General features: G+C 39.3%; 1 protein-coding gene across 1 annotated transcript in view; it reads left to right on the top strand.

The window, feature by feature from the left end:
- Positions 1-22,637, top strand: part of ELF1 (E74 like ETS transcription factor 1) — a 125,354-nt gene that overhangs the window by 45,234 nt on the left and 57,483 nt on the right. Inside the window, exon 2 of the mRNA XM_081082536.1 lies at positions 14,114-14,443. Coding sequence (XP_080938662.1) covers positions 14,372-14,443 — 72 coding nt within the window. The 5' untranslated portion in view covers positions 14,114-14,371. The remainder of the gene's footprint in view (positions 1-14,113; positions 14,444-22,637) is intronic.

Genomic DNA, 22,637 nt, shown 5'->3' with positions numbered 1-22,637 from the left:
CCTTGGATCATGTGGCCTAATTTGACTTTCAACACAATGTACTCTCAATATTCTCTTAAATGATGTTAGATAATAATGAACATATAGAAAAATGTAAGTGTCTTTTCCTCCCAAGAAGTTTGTAATCTTAAGAGATGGGGCATCTGTACTAATAATAGGGTAATATGCAAATTGGTCAGGACGCCATCACAGTAACAACCGATCAGCAGGCTGCGTGTGCAGCAGGTGTGGGTGGGCGGAGACTTGAAGCGTTGGGGACGGGGGCAGGGCAGAGCGCGTCAGAGAGGCCTCTCTGCCACAGCCCCGGCCAGGGGTCCACAGGTGTGTGGAAAGGCCCCTCCACTGCTGGCTCGGCTGGGGGTCTGCAGGCACATGGAGGCCCACAGTCCTCTGCTGCAGCCCGGCCCAAGGGCAGGGCCATGGCAGGGGCCTCCATGCGCCTGCGCCAGGGGTCTGCAGGCCTCCGCCATGGCCCAGCTCGGGTGTCCGCAGGTGTCCCCCTGTTCCAGCCTACCTCTTTGGGGCAATCCATTGAGGAGCCCCAGGTGGATGGGCGGGGCCTACCTCTTTGGGGTGATGGATCGTGGGGCTCCCGCATTGTGACAGGGCACAGACCAGTCTGGGGGACCCCCCCACCCACCTCAAGAGCATGAATTTCGTGCACTGGGCCACTGGTAGTAAATAATGGCTGAATAACATGGAAGAATAAGCTTTATATCCACTTCTGCTGTATTATGTGATGGACTGTGATTGCCCATAGGGAAAGACTATGTATGTCTTAGCCACTGTCTCTTTCCTATCTGGTAGACAGGTCCCTAGTGAGTGCTTGCTAAATAAATAAAAGAATATAAACAGCACAGATAAGATTTTCTGAAGGCCATCCAATATAGGAAAAGACAAATAGAAGAATTTTCTCTTCTTCTTTGAAGTGTTTATATTTGTAAAGGGGATTTTAAAAACTCCCGATATACTTGTTGTTGTTAAATTTCAATTCATTCAAAGTCTGATTAAAAATTAAAGTGAACCCTGGCCAGTGTGGTTAGAGCATCGGCTATGAAACAAAGAGTTGAGGGTTGGATTCCCAGTCAAGAGCATGTAACTGGGTTGCAAGTTCGATCCCAGCCCTGGGGGGACACGTGCAGGAGACACCTAATCAATGTGTCTCTCTTACATCGATGCTTCTCTCTCTCTTTCTCCCTCCCCCTCTCTCTAACGACCAATGGAAAAAATATCCCCGGGTATTAACAACAACAACAACAAAAATTAAAGTGAAATAGGGGCCCTGAGGTACCTCTAGGTCAGTGGTTCTCAACCTTCCTAATGCCGCGACCCTTTAATACAGTTCCTCATGTTGTGGTGACCCCCAATTTCATTGTTACAAATTGAACATAATTAAAGCATAGTGATTAATCACAAAAACAATATGTAATTATTTATGTATTTTCCGATGGTCTTAGGCGACCCCTGTGAAAGGGTCGTTCGACCCCCAAAGGGGCCGCGACCCACAGGTTGAGAACCACTGCTCTAGGTTAATGAACATTGTCTGGAGGAAATCTGCCTTTGGATTTAGCTTGATCTATCCCACCTCCCTTCAGATTTCCCTTTCCCCTCTCCTTATGTACTTATATGATGTCTGAAAGGTAAAGCATTTCTCCCACAGCTCTTATTCTCTGCTATGGTAGAAAAGGCCACATTTCTGTGTCCAGTTGTCAGGGTTTGAGAGACCATGGGAGATAGACTTAGAAGGAGACTGGCAGAAATTTATATTCATAGGTTGTGAGATAACAATCTGTATTGCCTGAGAATCCCACATTTTAAATGCAGAATATTTTGAGGGGGAACATACTGTACTGATTAGGATCACTAGATTAGAAATCCCATGAAGGCAGAAATTTTGGTCTGTTTAGTTCACTGCTGTATTCCTAGCATTTAGAGTCTGGCATATTTTAGGTACTGAGTGGGTATTTGTTGAATGGATGAATAAATGAATGAGCATGAGCTGAAGTCAGACAAGTACCCAAACTCTGAACACCTTGTGTATTCCTTTGACAGATATTTATCAGGGACCATCTGTGTATGATAGGGAAGTATGATGATGACCATGACAAAGTCCCCAACCTTATTTTGTTGGTTCTTTCAATCCTTATATCCTCATATATATAAAGTGAGGTGGATATTATTGATGTGAAGATTAAATGACAGATACGGTGTAGGGCCTGGCACATGTAAATGGTAGCTGTTACTTTCTTCTACATATTTATTTTCTAACTTACTATCATCTCTTACTTAAGCTCCTTAAGGATGTCATGGTTTTTTGTATCTGCAAAACATCAGTGGTTCTTAAAGTAGTATATATGTTTTGCTTTGTAAACTGTAAAACACATGTTAAACATTAGGTATTACTAATGAATGATAACATAAATGAACTTTATTGTGCTGTTGTACAATTTCTGGTGCTGTCTTTATATTGAAGTATTTTATAAAATCTAATTAGTGCCTGTTATATCTACAAAGGCAACTTTGAATTCTTAAATTTTCCAAGAGTAAGGCAATGCCATAAAGCAGAAAATGCCTTTAAAGAAGCATCAGGTTTAATGCAGCCATAATTGCTCAACTAGATACTTTCATCTCTCTAAACATCATCCTGGAAGAAAGTAAAAATTCCTTGAATGTTGGTGATAGCAGTCTCTATGTGATTAAGAAACTTTTATTTGTCATGGATATCACATCTTTTTCACTGAGTAACTATATCACCATTATCTATTCAAAATATTTAATACAAAATGACAAGATACAATTATCTATAGATGCAACTAGTTCTTGTATTTCAAAGTTTCACTAGTATCCAAAGGGATGTATGGCAATTTTGATGTTCAGCTGAATAACTTGTAAGAAATGTTATATGGTAATAAGTCTTATCTTTTTGAAAATCTTATTTTTCTGTTTCTCCCTTCTAATATGTAGGCAAAGAACAAAAACTAACAAATGATAATATAAATGAAGAGAGTTATGAAGTAAATTAAGTTAGTTGTTTTTATTTGTTTTAAATAAATTTTCCATGCTCTAGGCAGTTTAAAGCCATTGTTGATAGTCCTATTATAAGTAATTAATGAAGAATTTAAGGAGGCAGTATACACTTGGTGGCTAGAGGCTATCAGTGTAGCAATAAAGCTATGGAATGTTTGTTTAAGCTGTTCTCATCATTTTTGGATGGTAGTTACCAGATCCCAACAGTGACTTGCATTGGGCTTTGTAAACATAGGGACCACACTCTGTTGCAATACGATTTGAAACCCTCCAGGAACTTTCCACTTCCCAAAGCAAGCCTAAATTCCACTGCCTGACTTTGAAGGTTCTCCATAATTTAGTTTTGCTTTACTTATTTAACCACATTTTCTACATTTCCCATTATCAACTCCTAGCTCTTGTCAAGATACTATCTCCAGTCTCTCCTCTCCTCCCTCTCCCTTCCCCCCTCCCACAACCACCCCCTCTCCCCTCCCCTCCCTTCTCTACTATCCACATCCTACTTTCCTTTAAGGTTGAGTTTTGGTCCTTCCTTATCTGGGAAGTATTTTCTTGGTCTGTATGACTGTCCCCTCTTCTGAAATGCTGGCAGGACTGACCAGCTTTAGCACTTAATGAAATACTACCTTTGGTATTAAATTATGTGTCATGATCTTATTTCCTGAAATACATTTTAAACTTCATGGTAACAAGTTCATGTATTCTCTCTCTCTTTTTTTTACCATAGTACTGAACTAAGGGGAAGTTCAATAAATATTCATCAACTTTTTACCATCCAGTCAATCAGTAAAAGCATAGTTTCTTTAGAACATGGATACGGCGGGATCTTTTGATTAGCTTTTGGTATATATCAATTAAGTATAATAAAACTGGTTTCTATCAGAGAAAACCTAAGGCAAGAGGTGTTGACACACTTTTTAGTTAACAGTAACTGAAATAGATTCAAATGATTTAAAAATTGATTGAGAAATTATGAAAAATTAAAGACCTAAAATTTTAACTATTTTGTATTATAGATCTTCATATTATGAATAGCACTTAACGTTTAGTTCTAAGATTTGTGCAATATGAAAATATACTTAACATGTATCACTTATAATTACTACATATCTGTATTTTAAGTATATGTTACAATACTAACCCTGCTTTCTACTTCTCCTTTTCATCTCTCATGTTATAGTTTTGCTACTTCTAGTTTTTTGGTGCCACTGAGTTTATAATCTTAGGTAAGTGCCAGAGAGTTATGAAGATGATTGTAGGAAGAATCCCATTTTAAGGATCGTCACATGGAGCACCAGAAATTGTTTGGAAACTTATGTAAAACCAGTGGCCCGGTGCACGAAATTTGTGCAGGCGGGGGGGGAGGGGTGGTCCCTCAGCCCGGCCTGCACCCTCTCCAATCTGGGACCCCTCGGGGGATGATCCCCTGTGAGATCAGGCCTAAACCGGCAGTCAGACGTTCCTCTCACAATCCGGGTCGGCTGGCTCCTAACCACTTGCCTGCCTGCCTGCCTGCCTGCCTGATTGCCCCTAACCGCTCTGCCTGCGAGCCTGATTGCCCCCTAATCGTTCCCCTGCTGGCCTGATTGACACCTAACTGCCCCTCTGCTATCCCAGTCGCCCCCAACTGCCCTCCCCTGCTGGCCTGATCGCCCACAACTGCCCTCCCCTGCCATGACCGGCCTCCTCCACACAGTGCAGAGCCACAGGATCCCCAGACCTCACTGTGCAGACCGGCCACTGGGCCCAGCCTTCGCTGTGCACGGCCATCTTGTGGCGACATCATGTGCGAGGGCCACCTAGGCTTTTATTAGTATAGATAGTTTATTTATTTTATTTAGATATCAATGTGAAAAAGAAACATCCATGTGAGAGAGAAATATCGATTGGTTGCCTCCTGCCCTGACTGGGATTGAACCCACCACCTTTTGGTGTGTGGGACCATGCTTCAACCAACTGAGGCCACACCAGCCAGGACGATAGTTTATTATTTAAAGAAGAAAAGGGTTGCACTCTGAAAATAGTAGGTCATTCTCACATATGGGGAGCCAGTAGTTTTGTGCACAAGGAATGTTAAAGTCTATCCAATTTGTTGGTAACTTGGGAAAAGGTGAAAATGTTTTGCTTCTCTGGAGTTTACATCCTTAAGGCTGGTCCCACTATGATTTGGAAGTGAACCCTATGATCACAGATACAAAAGATTGTGATCATCCATGAATACATGGAGAAATCTGTATTGAACATGGCAGTGAGCATAGACAGAAACCTGGGGAAAAGGGCACTACATACGGGGTTCTAGGGGAACTGGGGCAGGGCTGACTTTGGCTGCTTTAATACTGGGGTGGGGTAGGGGCCATGAGAGACTATAAAATGCAGAAACGCTATAATACCTGATTTTGAGATGGAAGTGAAGAGTATTAAAGTTGTGACACATTTAAGCTTATTCTAAAGAAGATTCCTGCCCACTTTTACAGCCTAGATGTTCAGATATCCTGTTTTCAAATCTGACTGGCCATGTTTTTCTCATACCTTTTACAACATCTTGAAGAGCCTCTTAAGCCCTGTTAATGGATTTGAAGTTTTTCCTATAGGTAACGGAAGTCACTGATTAGTTTTAAGTAGAGGAGTGAGTTTATTGTATTTTCATTTTTGGTAAATTACTCTTCCTGTAGGGTGAAGAACCACTGGAGGGGAGCTAGAGTAAAATTAGTAAGGACCCATCATCAATTGAATACATGGAACAGCAACTATCACCTAATAATGTAAATCCATGGCCATTAAGCTGTTTATATGATTTTTATATTTTGCTTTCAGCTTATGGTGTGTTTCTTTGTAAGAGGGATAATTCTTATGACGTAATAGAGTTTCTTCTAGAAAAGTATTGTGTAATATGGGAGTTGGGGGAGTTATCTTATGTAGCAAAATCTCCTAGGGGACTTGAACAACATATCTCTAGCTTTTCCCCTTCAATTTGGGCCAGAGTGAAACACTATTACTAATGAGAATCTGCTATGTTCTCAGATGGGGGAAATCATTGCACTAGAGCAGTGATTTTCAACCTTTTTCATTTCATGGCATACATAATTACTAAAATCCTGTAGCACACCAAAAAAAAAATATTTTTACCAATCTGACAAAAAGACATTATTTTGATTCATTCACAACAGATAGCTGTTGTTGTGTTGGCTGTTGTCATTTTTTTTATTTGACAGTCTGAGAGAAAAGAGGTCAGTGCCTCTGACTAAATAGTCAGGTATTGCATGGTTTAAAAATTATTATTGCACACCAGTTGAAAACCACTGCACTAGAGCATATCTTCTAAGAAAATGAAAATATTCAATAGGGAAATAACCATAGAAATGAAACAGTTTCCTTCTAGGTTGATTCTTGTATGTTATAGAGAGAAACTTTTTAAATACCCATATAGGTTTTGTTGATAAGCATATTTTAGCATGTCTGTATTTCCTTGATAGGTGTGTTTTTGGTTTAGGATGATAGAGAGAAGAAAGTTTCTTCAGTCAATTTATTTGCAAAATAAAAAGCACCAATTAATAACATTGTGAAAATTATCATTTTCAACCTTTTCAGAAAGAAGTTGAACTTTTTTCATGGCCGAAATTAAAGCAGTATCTGCTTACCATTCAACATTTCTCTTTGGTTTTAAATTCTTTTTTTTTTTTTTTTAGATTTTTTTAATATATTTTATTGATTTTTTACAGAGAGGAAGGGAGAGAGATAGAGAGTTAGAAACATCGATAATCTGCCTCCTGCAAATCTCCCACTGGGGACGTGCCCGCAACCCAGGTACATGCCCTTGACCGGAATCGAACCTGGGACCCTTCAGTCCGCAGGCCAACGCTCTATCCACCGAGCCAAACCGGTTTCGGCGGTTTTAAATTCTTTAGTTTTTCAGAACATGCTCAAAAGAAGAGTTAATCTTGAGACCACAGGTATAGACAGGTCTAGGTATGTGATCTGTTTGGCTGTTCTGCAAGTGCTATAAATGCTACCAGAGTGTAATCTGACACCAGGTAGGCCCAAGTGGCCAATGATGGAAAGTGAAGAACAATGTGAAAGAACTGGAATTTCAGGTCTGCCCTCTGAGTCCTGGAACTGTTCATCTGGGAGTCAGCATAAAGGTGAAAGCATAGAGAGAAGTTCGGTTTGATCATATTGACTTTGTGGTGTTTTTGTTGTTGTTGTTTTACTCTAAAATGGTTGAAATAAGGTGAGCTTATTCAGGTTTCCAAGACCTGCTTCAGTTTTGCATATGTCACCAGAAGCCTAACTGAGACTTCCTATTTAAAAAACATAAATTTGTGCTTCATTCACACAAAAATAAAACTGCCTTTGAAAAAGTTCTAGATATTTAACTTCCCCTTACCTGCCCCCCACACTTGCAATGAAAGATGCCTAAAGCAGAATAGTTACTTAAAATAAATTTTTTTCTTAAATTCCTTGAATATTTAAAATAATTTTAGTTTAAAGTTTGGAGTATAGAAACATTTTCTTTTTGAATTAAGTTATGATTTGTTTCTCTAGTGACATTAACTTGTATTTCCCCGTTCTATTTTGTGTATAGAGCACATGATTTAGAGAGGGCTATATAGTGAGATTTATTTTACAACTGGTTTCTTTTTTTGTTTGTTTCCTTAGTAGGAACTGAGAGACTATCCTTTTTGGGGAAGTTCAAATCTGATTTCATAACTAACCACATTTTGGTATGGCTGTCTTTTTTTTCCATATCCACAAATTTTTAAATGTAAGTGACAGTAATGTGTATTTAAAGAACTAGCAAGAAAAATGTCACTAGAATTTTAAAGTATTTTGAAGAGTTACTAAGTTGGGGTAGTTTTATAAAAAGGCTTAGTAATGTTTCCTTTCCTTTTTAGGCTGAGTGAATGTAAAGCAAGATGGTTTGATATGATAAAACTTGGGAAAGAACAATAATAGTAAAACATTAAGATTTAAATCAATAGTAGAAAAATCTACAAACTCCTTCAGTTGTTTCAGGTAAAAATATGATTGAAAATGATTTAACGGAAATCAAGAGGTTGCATGAAATATAGAGACCATTGCTATATATATTTGTGTAAGGGAATTCTTATTTTTCCAGATATTCTGCAAAAGAAAAATACTAACAAATTCTATTAATGTAGAGAAAGGGGCATGACTAGGAATTAAAACCTCTATTACTTTTGTTGCCATTACCTGTCTGTTTGACCTTGGGCAAGTCAGAATGCTCTAGCCCAAATAAATTAGCTGTTCAATGAAAGCATTGTTCTAAATAATTCTTAGATCTTTTCCAGCTCTAAAAGTGTATGATTCTATACTTTTAGAATAGGCAGGCTCTTGGAAGACTGTACAGAATTTATTTTGATACCACTTATTTATTATTTTCATTTTTGCTGAGAGCTAATATAAAGCATTCTACCATGTTAGAAAATAAACAAAAAGGCCTAACTATGGTCTATTATACAAGAATTCTAGGCATTACAGTTTATAGTTTGCTTCTTATTTTCATAGCTTCTTTTCTCTCACTTTTCTTATTCTACTTTTCTTTAATTTCTGTTGCATTTCTTAAAATTAATGTTTTTTTTCCAAATATACCTACTTATAATAGTTATATCTATATGGTGATAAGGATTATTTATTAGATTACCACTTAATGTAAAAATACTTTCTGTTCAGGTACTTGGCATCTGGGGTTATTACAGAATTCCAGTTTTCTAGATACTTCCAAATAAATAAATAAATACACACACACACACACACATATACACACACACACACACTATCTGAATGCTTTATGAGAGGAAGTCATTCAAATTAAAGGTAGTCATTCCTTTGCTCTAAACTGGTGAATTTTACCTTCTTTGGACCATAATTGTCTTAGATAAAACTCTTTTGCTTTTTTTGTTTATTTGATTGGTTCTTTTTATTTATCAGTTTTTATATTGAGTATAATGAGTTGGTGGCCTAGTTGCTTCCAAAGGGTAGCAGTGATTTTTAATATAGTTATTAATTAATGGGTTTTTAGACCTTGGCCTGTGTTTAAAACCCTTTTGCAGAAAACCTAAATCTTCATTCAGTCAGGGATTAAGAAGACAAGTGTTTGAAGTATTAACAACTGATTTTGACAATCATATATTTTTATTTATTTATTTGTTTATTTATTTTTAATGTATTTTTTAGTTGATTTTGGAGAAGAAGGGATAGGGAGAGAGAGATAGAAACATCAGTGATGAGAGGGAATCATTGATTGTTTGCCTCCTGCACGCACTCTACTGGGGATGGAGCCTGCAACCTGGGCATGTGCTCTTGACTGGAATTGAACCTGAGACCTTTCAGTCCACAGGCCGAGGCTCTATCCACTGAGCCAAACCAGCTAGGGCCGGTCATATGTTTTTTATAATGCCTGAAATCTTTTATAATACATTAAATACAAATTAAATATTTGGTTGTAGTAGCTAATGTGGCTCAAGGTTTTGTGTTTACAAACCAGTAAATTCATTTTGTTTGGAACAGACATAATGGAACTCTTGTGTTAAGAGAAGCTTGCCAGACAGGGTGGGGTCTTAGCCCTGAAGCATCTGGGTTTATCAAATAGTTGTCAAATATTTTAGGCACTGGAATAGAATTATACTTTTGTTGGTAATGGGCTCTGGAGTTCTTTGTTGGAGTCTGGCAGATAGCTGTGGTAAAGAAGACTCCCAGAAAGTGTGGAAATGAAACTTAAGGAATAATTAGTTACCTGGAATGCACCTGTTACATCTCTTGCACTATACTTAGACTATAATGAAGCTAATGTTTATTGAGTGAAATTTATATGCCTGGCATTCTGCACATGCATTTTGCATTTTATATTTTCAATTCTAGATTTTGGTGTTATCTTTTATACCCATTTTACAAAGTGAGGCAACTGTGGGTCATGTCTATTTTGCAAAAGAGATCGACATTAACTTACTTGTCTAAGGTCACCGTGCAGAAGTTTCAAACCCAAGTTGTCTGACTCTAGAGCTTAAACTCTTGATTTGCTTGCTTTACTATTTTACCTTAAATCTGAAGCTTTTTTGGGAGATAGGAAGTTAGGAAACTTATTGCTGAGACATTCCTCTGGCATATCTCCTTGAAGAATAAGAATATGGTCCTGACCTAGTTAAAAGTCAGAGAGACAGATAGGGAAGTTTTTATTACTTGGTAGATGCCCAACTAGATGACCTCGCAAAACTGTGCAAATAAGTTAACTGTTTATGTCTCTTGAATGAACAATTTTCACTTACATTTTTTCTTACTTTTTGAAGACTAAGTGACCCTTTGAAAATGAAATGTGTTTGAAAACTATTAACACAGCAGAGTGTTCACAGATATACTGTATATAGCTAGTGGTTAGTAAATTAAAGCAAATTTTAAATTTACTGAAGACCTTATAATTTGTAGAGTAAAGCAGAGGCCTTTATTTCTCCTCATTTTGAATATCCATGTATATTCATACAAGAGCAATTTTAAGGAATGAAATTATAAATTCAGTTTGGACATGTTTTAGACACATTGACTTTGAGGGGACACTGAGGTGGATTTATCTAATAGACCAGAGAGTGGATTTGGAGATCAGGAGCTGAACTTGAGATGGAATTTTGTATTTTCCCCATTTTATATCTGTATGTACTTAGAAATCTGTGTTCTAAACTACTAAGCATAAAAGATTTGGGTAGGTTAGAGGCAAGGCTTTATATTGTAGTCATGGACAGAGTCCTGATTTAGGGGATGAGGATTCTAGTTGTAGTTCTATTGTGCTTCCAAACTGGGACTTTGGGCACAGAGACTCAGTTTACTCATGAAAACTTGAATTATTGATCTGGATTTTCACTCTTATCTATTACCAAAAACATTTTAATCCACAGGGCCTTTGTTATTTTTAAGGGCTTTGTTATTTAAGTACCTGTAATATGTATAGGTGATACCTCTGGATCAGGAATTAGAAAATTTCTTCTGAAAAACCACCTTTGGTGTAGGTTAAATAACTATTCAGAGAAGAGGAAGAGCAAAAAGGGGAGTGAAAAAAGAGGATCAGAGGCCTAATTAAGCCAATAAAATAGTTGAAGAGCTTTTCTTTACTGACATATTTTCAGTTTATAAACTTTTATATTTAAACTAGAGGCCCAGTGCACGAAATTTGTGCATGTGGGGAGGAGTATCCCTCAGTCTGGCCTGAACCCTCTCAAAATCCTGAACGCCTTGGGGGATGTCTGACTGCTGGTTTAGGCCGGATCTCACAGGGATTTGGGATCGGGCCTAAACTGGCAGTCAGACATCCCTCTCACAATTTGTGACCACTGGCTCCTAACTGCTGGCCTGCCTGCCTGCCTGATTGCCCCTAACCACTCACCTGCCTGCCTGATTGGCCCTAACCACTTGCCTGCCTGCCTGCTTGACTACCTCTAACTGCCTCTGCCTGTTTGCCTGATCGCCCCTAACCACTTTGCCTGCCTGCCTGATCACCCCTAAGTTCTTGCCTGCCTCCTGATCACCCCTAACTGCCTCTGCTTCAGCCCCTGCCACCGCAGCTTCATCCGGAAGGATGTCCAGAATGACATCTGGGATGTCGTTCGGCTGTCTGGTCTAATTAACATATTACGGTTTTATTATTATAGATGAACAAAAGCTACCGACCAGAGTAAAGGTGTCTCTATCCTAACATGGCTTAATGAAAATGGGCAGTCCATTTCAATTTTAGTTTATTGCTGTCCATTGTTAGTGTGTACTGTAAGGTGTATGTTGAGTGCTTATCCTTATTTTAGAGATTTTTAAAAAACATTGAAGGATAGTAGCAGTTTGGAAGTGCTAGCAAGAAAAAGTACGTATTGCAGTAGAAAAGAAAGTGAAACTTAACTTTACATAGATGTGTTCATATTAGTCATTGGTACAGTGTCACTTTGTATTTGTGAACAAATGGATTTTGGAATAGATTTTGGAATTTAACCTTTTACAGAGAAACTTTTTGATTGGGATAATGGTTTCCTTATTATCAAAGATACTGCAGTCATTGTTTATAAGGAATATATATAGAAATAGCTTAAATATCTAGTGATTGATTTTTAAAACAGTATCTGTCATTGATATAATTCTGTTATTACTGTGGGCACACAATTTGGTAGGTACAGAAAAAATTTTAGACAATGCTTACTTACCCAGAGAATCAAGAGAAGTTTTTCTTTAATTATCTTGGTACCTGGGACATTGCTTTGCAAATAGTAGGCACTCGAACATTTATTCAGTTTAACTAGGGGGACGTAATTTTCAAATGTGAGACAATGTACAAGTTAATGTTAATTTTGTGGCATGGGCAGTTAAGTGCTGTATTTTTGAAGGTCTATATCAGTCAAGACACAGAGGTTAGGAAGCTTTGTGAAAGAAATGGTACTTCATCTGAGCATTGAAGAATGGAAGATTTGAATGGTTGCTGAGAAATGGGTGAGGCATTCCTGGAATGGAAATATCAGAAATTGAGAAGGAAGGCAAGAAATACTGTAGTTTCTATGTGGAGGACCATCCGGAGGGGCAAGCCTTATAATCTTTTCCTTTAAATCACCACAAGCCTTAGGTGGTGATTTAAAGGAAAAGATTATAAGTAATGTTTGTCTAAGATCAAATGTATGTGTTATGTGTGTATGTCTGTCTATGATCAATTTAGGTCAAAGCACTTTTTTTTTCTTTTTTAGATATGGTGCATTGTTCAAAAACTACCCGGATGTGCTAAGAATACCTAATGTTGGAGCTAATTCATTATTGAAAGGGGTGGGATGGGTGAATGTGTAAAACTGCTGGGTTAGAATTCAGTTTAGTCAGTAGAAATATCACCTGAATTGAATTATTAACCCTTATTTTATTTTAATACCTAGTTAGGGACAACACAGTCATCTATGATGACCTCTAGAATCCAGAATATATAGGGAACTGACTTTACTGAAATTAGGAAACTGAATATATGATTTGGCTAGCACATGCCAGCTGGATTTAAGTTTTCAGGGAAACGCATTCAGCAGCTCAGTTTCATTCCTGAACTTGTCTCTTTAAAATTAAATTGTAAATGCTGTTTCAAAGAATTAGATGTTATTTAATGTGATATATTTTTATATCTTTGTCTTTTCATTTTCATTTATGGCTATAAGCATATGATACAATATTTAATAAAATTAAGATAAACTTTTAAAATTTTCCTTTTACTTTTGTTAGTAGTGATAATTTTTTTAAAAAACAGGCAAACATCTTTGGACAGTACTTTTTAAGTATTTCTCCCTCCACTGTGAAATTGTTTTCACTCTTAAGTTCTGCTTCTGTTTTTCTACTATTGTAAAGTGCAGTTCTTTGCATGTTCTAATTTGCCATGACGTGGTCAAGTGCTGTTTCCTTCCTGTTGCTTGCAACCCTGTGCTAGAGATAAGGATACATTTCAGTGCATTAAAAAAGAAGCCACTGAAGACAGGCTTAAGCATGGTAAAGCATTCTACTTATCAGAAACCTTTTTAAAGAACAGAGAGTGGGCTTTAATTTCTGCTTAGTTTTTAAAAGCTCTTAAAATAGTACTTACTAAACTTTAAATGTATTAGAAGGATTTTTAAGTCCTTATATATTAGATCTAATAGAGATACTGTCTGAATGTTTCTATTAAGGCAAAAATAATACATTATGAAATTACTCATGGAGTAGCATTTCCAATGTAGGTGGTTTGCTGGCTTAGTGGAAAGAAGAAAATTGTTTATATGCCCTTTATTGTAATTATAAACCTAGTTGTTGTTAGGTGGATATATGTATATTTTTAAATATTTGGTACTTTAATAGTAGTTTAACTTGGGGTTGGAGAGAGTGGCTTTATTTTCAGTAATGAGAGGTGATTTTATCTTAGCAGGAATGAAATCTTCAAAGAAATTATGTACCTAACTTTAAAAAAAAAGTGTGTTCATTAGTCATGTTGATTTTGTTTAAAAATATTAACAAAAATACTTTGGAGATACTGCCCTTGGTATCAATTATTATATTTTAAGTGGATATGATTTCATAACTAACTTAAACTTTTGTTTTTCAGGCCAAGAAGTTGTGGAGAAGAAAAATTTCAGAAAAATTGCCTCAGTTTGAATAGCATACCAGAAAATTTGAAACACTTTTTCTAAAGAAACCAAGAAAATTTGAAGCTCCTTTCCGAAAGAAAACCTGTGTATACAGTAACTTCACAGACTTAGTTTTTTGTTTTTTTTTTTAACCCAAATTGTCACTGGATTCTGCTGCCTGATACTTGAACCTGTTTGGAATTTTTCTCATGTGCATCTAAGGGGAATGCTTTATTATGGCTGCTGTTGTCCAACAGAACGACCTAGTATTTGAGTTTGCTAGTAACGTCATGGAGGATGAACAACAGGTATGAGACCCAGAAAAAATTTGGATTTTAATAAATTTGTTATTGTGATTTCTCCATTTATATCAGAAATTACTTACTTTAAATGAAAGTATGAGAAACTTTATTAATATAGAAATCTAGATATTAAAAATATGGAAGTAATTGTGATCTTATATTTTAAGTACTAGTTAATTTGTTAATGAATCTTAACCTTAACTGTGATGTGGTTACAAGGAAGTAATACTTTGGAGTTAAACTTGTTTTTTTGTAAAATGAAATTTAAATACCTTAAGTAATTATTTGAAAAGTTCTAGAAGACATATTAACAAAACATGTAAAATATTTAATAGTACATAATAGATTGTAATAGTTGCTTGCAGTTATGTAATTTTAGTGTATATGGTTAATTAATATTTATAACCCTAGGCTATTTTTTCAAGCTGATGAAAAGATGTTAGCAGTCCTATAATCATATGTTATTTCAGTCCAAAGCATGTGTCTCTGAAGAAGTTACTTTACTTCTCGAGATCTAGATTTCATCATCTTTTGAGTGAAGGGATTGAACTGAAGAATTTCTAAATTGGTTCTTATTGAATTTATACAAGATAGACAAATTACTGTTTCTAGAATGTAAGAAGGATCCAGGAGATATTAAGAAAAGGATCTAAGTTAATTCTAGCCTTCCTTTTTTGGGTGGGGGTAGTCTAGGGGTTCTTGGGACTTTATAATTTACTTCGTTTTAAACAGGTTATATGGCCATGATGTGGGAGAAATGGTGTAAGAGAGACTCAGTGTACTGAGAAAAATATTTTGAGGACTGGTGGTTTAAAATATGCCTAATGAAGTTGATTTATATACTAAAATAAACCTAATTTCAAATACTTAACTTTAATCAATTAAAATATATCATGTTTTTATTCTAGAAGCAGAGTTACTGTAGGTAATAAGATAAATTTTTTACTTTTGGCAGGGCATTATACTTTCTTAGCTGTTTGTATTGTGTATTGAAATGACAGAATTTAAAAAATTATAAATAAACCTACAAAAGATTGGAATTTGGATTAAGGTGCCTTAAAATCAAGATGAGTTTGGGTAGGGAGGCAAAAAGTTTGAGGGAGTAGATTGATTGGTCCCAATTAAAAATATATTAATAGTTGCCCTAGCCGGTTTGGCTCAGTGGATAGCGTGTCAACCTGCGCACTAAAGGGTCCCAGGTTCGATTCTGGTCAAGGGCACATGCCCAGGTTGTGGGCTCAATCCCCCAGTAGGGGGCATGCAGAAGACAGCCAATCAATGATTCTCTCTCATCCTTGATGTTTCTATCTCTCTCCCTCTCCCTTTCTCTCTGAAATCAATAAAAATATGTTTTAAAATATTAATAGTTATCTGGATTTAATCTAGAGATAATAGAAAAAATATTTTAGGAAGAGAAAGTGTTTTGAATCTGCTTTAAAGCAGGACATTTTTGTGTATGTTAAGGTTTGAAAATAGTGTTTACTGTGCAGCCCTTTCAGATGAAAGATCCCAGGCTTGATGTGGTAAAGGTTTGTTCTCGGGATGTGGGTGCAGATGATAAAGCTTTTAGCCACTCACTGGTGTGCTCCAGTGCAGTAGCTTTGACACACTTTTGACTATGAGAAATATATTTTATTCTGTGGTACAGTATTCATATGTGTATCTATATAGCTTTAAAAAAATTTTGTAAAATAATATTTCCTCTTATTATGTATGGTACATTTTAGTTTATCTTGGAGAGGTTACTAATGTCTTTGGGTAGGGAGATGGTGCTCTTAACTTAATATCGGAATGCACATGTCTAAAGTTATTTATTTTTATCTAACAAAAGGAATATATATTAGTTTTGTACAGGTATTATTACAAGGACTTGACAAATATTTTAACCATATATGGCAAATGTTATTATCTGTTTATTATAATGAGGAATTGAGACATGGAGAGAGGTTCAGTGACTTGCCTAAAGCCATACAGCTAGTAAATAGTGGAGCTGCATTTGAACCCTAGCAGTTTGACTCTCACTAATTATAATCAGTGTACAATGTTTGGAACAATTGGTCAGATTTAGAGTTCTTCAATCTATGGCACAGTAAACTTAATTGGTTCACATGGGGGTAGATCCAGCAGTGTCAGTCTTATTAGCATCTTATCTAACTGCTTCTACTAGCTTGTTTGTTCACTTGTTAAATTTGTTTTTAATTAAATAAATAATACAATGCCAATTATAAAACAAAGTCACCTAATATGAAAATATGTAAAATAGTGCAAGTCTCTTTTCCTCCTCATTCCTTAATTCTATTCTGCCCCCAAAGATATTAGTGTTGACTATTAGATGTTTAATTTTTTTAGACAAAGGCCTAAATGAAAGAATACTATGTGTATATACAAACCTACACCCAGAAGTTGTTTTTAAGATACAAATGAAAGTATGTGAAGCCATTTTTGTGACTTGTTTGTTTGTACTTAATATATCATTTATTTTTCACATGACAGATGAATCATTTTTTACTTTGCCAGCCTCTGATCATGTACAATTGTCTATTAACAGTATTTTGCTATTGTAAACAATATTAAAGTAAACATCCTAGTTTGACTGCTGTTCAAATCTCAGATTTTGCTGTCAGAACACCTGGGTTTGAATCCTCATGCCACCTCTGTGACCTTAAGTTCCTTAACCTCTCTGGTCCTTGATTTCCTTATCAACAAAATAAAAATGATAATAACAGACCTAATATTATAGGGTTGTTGTGAGCATGAAGTGAATTGATATATGTAAAGCTCTTAGAACCATGTTTGGCACATAGCTAATATTTACCCAGTACTATCATTTTTTTATTGCAACTTTCTGTGTGTGTGTATAATTATATCCTTCCTATATAATAAAAGCCTAACATGCAACTTGTCCCCTCAACTGGGAGTTCAACCACTTGCTATGACATGCGCTGACCACCAGGTGGTGGCTCGGAACATGGAGGGCATCGGCGATGTGGCACTGGCAGTGGGAGGCATTGGAGGTGCTGCCTGCCCTGATGGGCCCCTATGAGAGTGGGACTGCGGCGGGATGGTGGAGCAGGTGAGTGGGTGGCTCCAGGCCAAGGCAGGTGTGAGCAGGGGCCCAGTCGTCCTGCAGACAGCAACCAGCAGTGGGGGGTGGGGGGGGGGTGGGGGGAGAGGGAGCAGGACCTCTGCCCAGCTCCCAGGCACTGAGGGAGCTGGGCGGGGGACCCAGCCCCAACTGATCGCCCTGCAGATGGCAACCAGTGGCCGGCAGACCCTGATTGCCTGATTGGGGCCGGGCCCCGGGCTGGGACGGGGAACTGGGGGTAGGTGGCAGGGACCAACCTCCTGTGGCCCCTGGGTAGGGGGCTGCAACCTCTCCCTGGCTACCGGAGGCGGGGTGATGGGGATGGAGGTGTGGTGGGAATGCGGGATGTCCGCCAAGCTTGCTCTCACTCCCCCTGCTACCCTACCCCGGTATGCCAGGGCTTGGGTGCCAGGGAAGCCCCCATGCTCAGATGCTGGGCGCCCGTGAGGAGCCCATCCCATACCCATGTGGCCTCTTCCAGGTGAGCCAGGCCACAGCCATTGGGACCGCAGGGGCCAGTTGAGCTCCCTGTGGGTTCATGCAGGAGCCGGTCTGTGAGGCCATCCAGGAGAGAGTGTGCTGCCCGCCTGGCTTCTGTGCAGCACTGCTGGGCAACCCAGAGGTCCACACTGCGCCCCACCTGCGCCGTCTGGCCGTGCTCACCACATCTCCATGTGAAGACTCAGGTGCTATGGTGCCGTAACTCAGCTGGAGGTGGGTGCGTGGGACCCACGTTCTGCCCAGGGCCCAGAGGTCACCTGGAACCCACCCTTTGATCACCAGCCAGGCCTAGGAACCGCATCGTGCACAAATTTCATGCACTGGGCCTCTAGTAATAGTATAAAGTTGTTGCAACACTTATATGATTATTTCTAAAGGATTTCTGAAAGTAGATTTACTAAGTTTACTAAAAGCATAAACATATTATCAAATAATTCTTTCAAAAGGCTATATCAATTTCTACTACCACCAATAGTATATTTCCTAAACCATCGCTATCAGAATTTTCTTTTTAGTCAGTGTTTTTTGGTAATAATTACAGTTTACTATTTTAATTTGCATTTCCTTGACTACTAGCAGTGAGGTTGTTGAATTGTTAATTATAAGTACTTTTCATTTGAATTTCCTTAAAATTACTTACTAATATCCTTTTGCCCAGTAATTTTTTATATATTATGGCTATTATATCAGTATTCATTGTCTTCTAACTAATTCAGTATTCATTGTCTTCTAACTAATTCATTGTACAGGCAATGATTAACTCTTTTTGTGACATGAGGCTGATATTTTGTCCCTACCATCTTTTAACATACCTTTTGCCCTGTAGAAATTTTAAATATTTATGGTATAAAATTTACCATTTTTGATGTCTACTAAGCTTTCCTCACCCTTAAAATTATTAGTCTCTTAATATTTTCTTCTAGCATATCTTTTGTGTTTTATTTCTCAGTTCAGATGAAATCTACTTCTATAGGATTCTAGAGTCCCGGTGCACAAAATTCGTGCATGGGTAAGGGTCCCTAGGCCTGGCCGGCAATCAGGGCTGATTGGGGCCTTCTGGCTGGGGCCTCCCTTCCCTGGCTGCTGACGGGGCCTCTCTTCCCTGGCTGCCAGCTGCTGGCCGGGGTCTTCCTTCGCTCCATGCTGTCCCCTGGTGGTCAGTGCATGTCATAGCGAGCAATCAAACTCACGGTCTCCTGGTCGAACTCCCGAGGGGACACTTTGTATATTAGGCTTTTATATATACAGAGAAGATACAGGGATATGAGGACTCTCCCACAAATGGAGATGTTGGCCCTTCACCATTTATTGAATGTTTTGTGATTTTCACACTTAGGCTGCCACCTTTGTTATATACTAAACTAGAGGCCCAGTGTACAAATTCGTGCATGGGTGGGGTCCGGCCAACCAGCCCCAATTGACCCTGATCAGGGCTGGGCTTGCCAGGAGGAGGGGACGCGGGCAGTTGGCCGGCCAGCCCCGCTCCTGATCAGTGTCGGGGGGGGGAGTAGGGTGTGGGGCCAGCCAGGGGGAAGAGCTGCCAGCCGGCCCAACCCTCACCCATTGGAATTCTCAGTCGAGGGGAAAATTTGCATATTAAGCTTTTATTATATAGGACTAGAGGCCCGGTGCACGAAATTTGTGCACTGGGGGGTGAGGGTTCCCTCAGACCAGACTGCCCCTCTCACAGTCCGGGAGCCCTCAGTGGATGTCCTACTGATGGCCACAGTCTGGCAGCAGAGGCTCGGAGCAGGCGTCTCGTGTGTGTGTGTGTGTGTGTGTGTGTGTCTGCTAGGGCCTGCCCCCAGCCGCACCACATAGGCTCAAAGTAGTTGCCGTGTGTGTGTGTGTGTGTGTGTGTGTGTGTGTGTGTGTGTCCGTCCCCACTGGGGGTCTGCCCCCAGCCACATTGGAGGCTCAGAGCAGGCACTGTGTGTGTGTGTGTGTGTGTGTGTGTCTGTCTGCTCTGGGCCTGCCCCCAGCCACACCATGGAGGCTTGGGGCAGGAGCCCCTCTGTGTTGATCTCTCAGGCTCCTGGCCTCCACTGCATGTTGTACTCTCCCTTGAGCTATGGCCAGGCTTTCCTGGGGCTGCTGCTTGCAGGACAGGCTTTCCTGCTCCAGGATTGCCATGACGATGGGGGAGCAGGCCCAGCTTGGAGCTGCCTGCAGGCTGGGCTTTCCTGCTCCTGGATCAGACCCAGCTTGGGGCTGCCCACAGGCCGGGCTTTCCTGCTCCCGGATCAGGCGCAGCTGGGGGCTGCCTACAGGCCACACTTTTCTACTTACCGATGGCCGGATCACCACAGCGACCCAAGGCCCAGCGGCCTTTCCTGCTCTCCAATAGTCATAGGGTCCCGGCTGGGGGTGGGGCTTAGCAGTGCGGGGCTTAGGTGGCATGGGGCTCCCAGCTGGGGGCAGGGCTTATGCCCCGCTGCCCAGGGCTGCACATGGGGCCCGGATGGCAGCTCGCGCTGTCCCGCCCTGCCTGTAGTATAGGGTAGAGGCCTGGCGCATGGATGGGGGCTGGCTGGTTTGCCCTGAAGGGTGTCCGGGATCAGGGTGGGGGTCCCGCTTGGGTGTCTGGCCAGCCTGGATGACGGGCTGATGGCTGTTTTTAGGCTGCCCGCACCCCCTTTAGGGTGGGGGTCCCCACTGGGGTGCCTGGCCAGTCTGGATGAGGGGCTGAGGGCCGTTTTCAGGCTGGCAGGTGACTGAAGCTCTCAGCCTCTCCTTTTTTTCTTGTTTTTTATTCTGGGATTTATTTACTTTCTATGGCTGTCACTGGAGCTGAGAGCCGGCTTTAGCTCTGAGGCTGGCTCCAACTTGAGGCCTCGGCTGCTGAAAGCAGCTATCTGGAGCTTGTTTAGCTTCTATAATTGCAGCATTGTTACATCCGGAGCTCAGAGCTGGGCTGCCGCAGGCCGGGAACCTTGGCTTTCTCTGTCACTGGAGCAAGCAAGCCTCCTGTTCACTTCAGCTGCCTGGCTGCTGGCCGCCATCTTGGTTGGCAGTTAACTTGCATATCCTGCAGATTAGCCAATGGGAAGCCTTTGGGGGTATGGTCAATTTGCATGTTTCTCTTTTATTAGATAGGATTACCATATATAGAGACTTCAGTTTTGAACTTGCTGCTGTGTTCTACTTCATTTAACTTTTTTATTGTGCCACTATTTCATTGCTTTCATAAGTATCACTTTATAGATTTGATATCTAATAGGATATCACCCACCAAAACAATTGGGGGGTAGAGTTTTGAATAAATTTTAGAATTAGCTTTTTAAGTTACATAAAGACTCTGTTGGGATTTTAACTCTTCAAAGTTTAAAATTATTTCTGTCTTTTAAGATAATTTATTCTTTTTATAGTCCTATATTAGCTTTATTGATTGGTTCTTTATAAAATCACTGTTTGAAGGCCCCAGATTAGAATATATTTCCTGTTTCCAGTTATGGTCTGTGGTTGTAACTGTAGTTGTCTAAAGAAACTGACATCATTAATGTCTGGTTGCCATCACCTTGATCATTTTCTTTTAAATCATTTCATAGTCTTCTCAAAATTCCTTGGAAATACTCCTTTGGGCAGGGATTGGAGGTGGGTTTTGAAAAGGAAATGTCAACATTGTTGGTACTGACAAGACACTTAAAAATCTGTTTTTGCTATCTATTCTCAATGGAATATTTGTAGCTGAGAACGAGGGAGGTACTTTTGTGGAAAGCAACACCGTCAGAATTGAATTGTAGTAAATTTTTGCTTAAAGGCACCTCAGTTTGACCTTATTGAAGGTTTGCCTGGTGATTGTATGAAAATAAGAAAGCTAAAGGCTGAGAGGACAAGTTTCTAGAGAGAAGGAAACTTGACTATATGCTCAAATATTCCAGAATTTAATTTAATGAAAATCAGTTGATTGTTTAATGCTTTTTACAATTTTGATATATCACTTGATATATCATTTATAATTTTGATATATCATGTTTTTTTCTGTTATTGGTTCTAAAAGTATATCTTAGCAAATCAGTTATTTTTGCTTAGCAGACTTAGCTCACTTGTGAGAAGCTTAATGACATGCTTAGGAAAATAAAAACAAATATTTTTATAGGATTTCATCACATTATAAGAAGGTGGTCTTATGACATTCCTTCTTAAGATGTAAATTGGCTTGCTCAGACTGCAGAGGGTCTAAACCAGCCGTGGGCAAACTATGGCCCGCGGGCCGGATCCGGCCCGTTTGAAATGAATAAAACTAAAAAAAAAAAAAAGACCGTACCCTTTTATGTAATGATGTTTACTTTGAATTTATATTAGTTCACACAAACACTCCATCCATGCTTTTGTTCCGGCCCTCCGGTCCAGTTTAAGAACCCATTGTGGCCCTCGAGTCAAAAAGTTTGCCCACCCCTGGTCTAAATGGTAAACAGTGCCTTGTTTTTTTTTTTTTGTTTGTTTTGTTTTGTTTTTGTGTGTGTGTGTGTGTGTGTGTGTTAACAAGCTTCACAGTAATTCTCATGTACTGTTTGGGAATCAGAACTCATTGTGACACAGGTAAGACCAGAGTGCTGTGGATACAGAGAATGGAGCCTTTGATTGCTTTGCAACTTAGGGAAGTTAAATTTG

Source organism: Myotis nattereri, assembly GCF_964212035.1.
Source record: "Myotis nattereri genome assembly, chromosome: 2".
Lineage (NCBI taxonomy): Eukaryota > Metazoa > Chordata > Mammalia > Chiroptera > Vespertilionidae > Myotis > Myotis nattereri.
This window is presented reverse-complemented; position numbering and strand designations above follow the sequence as displayed.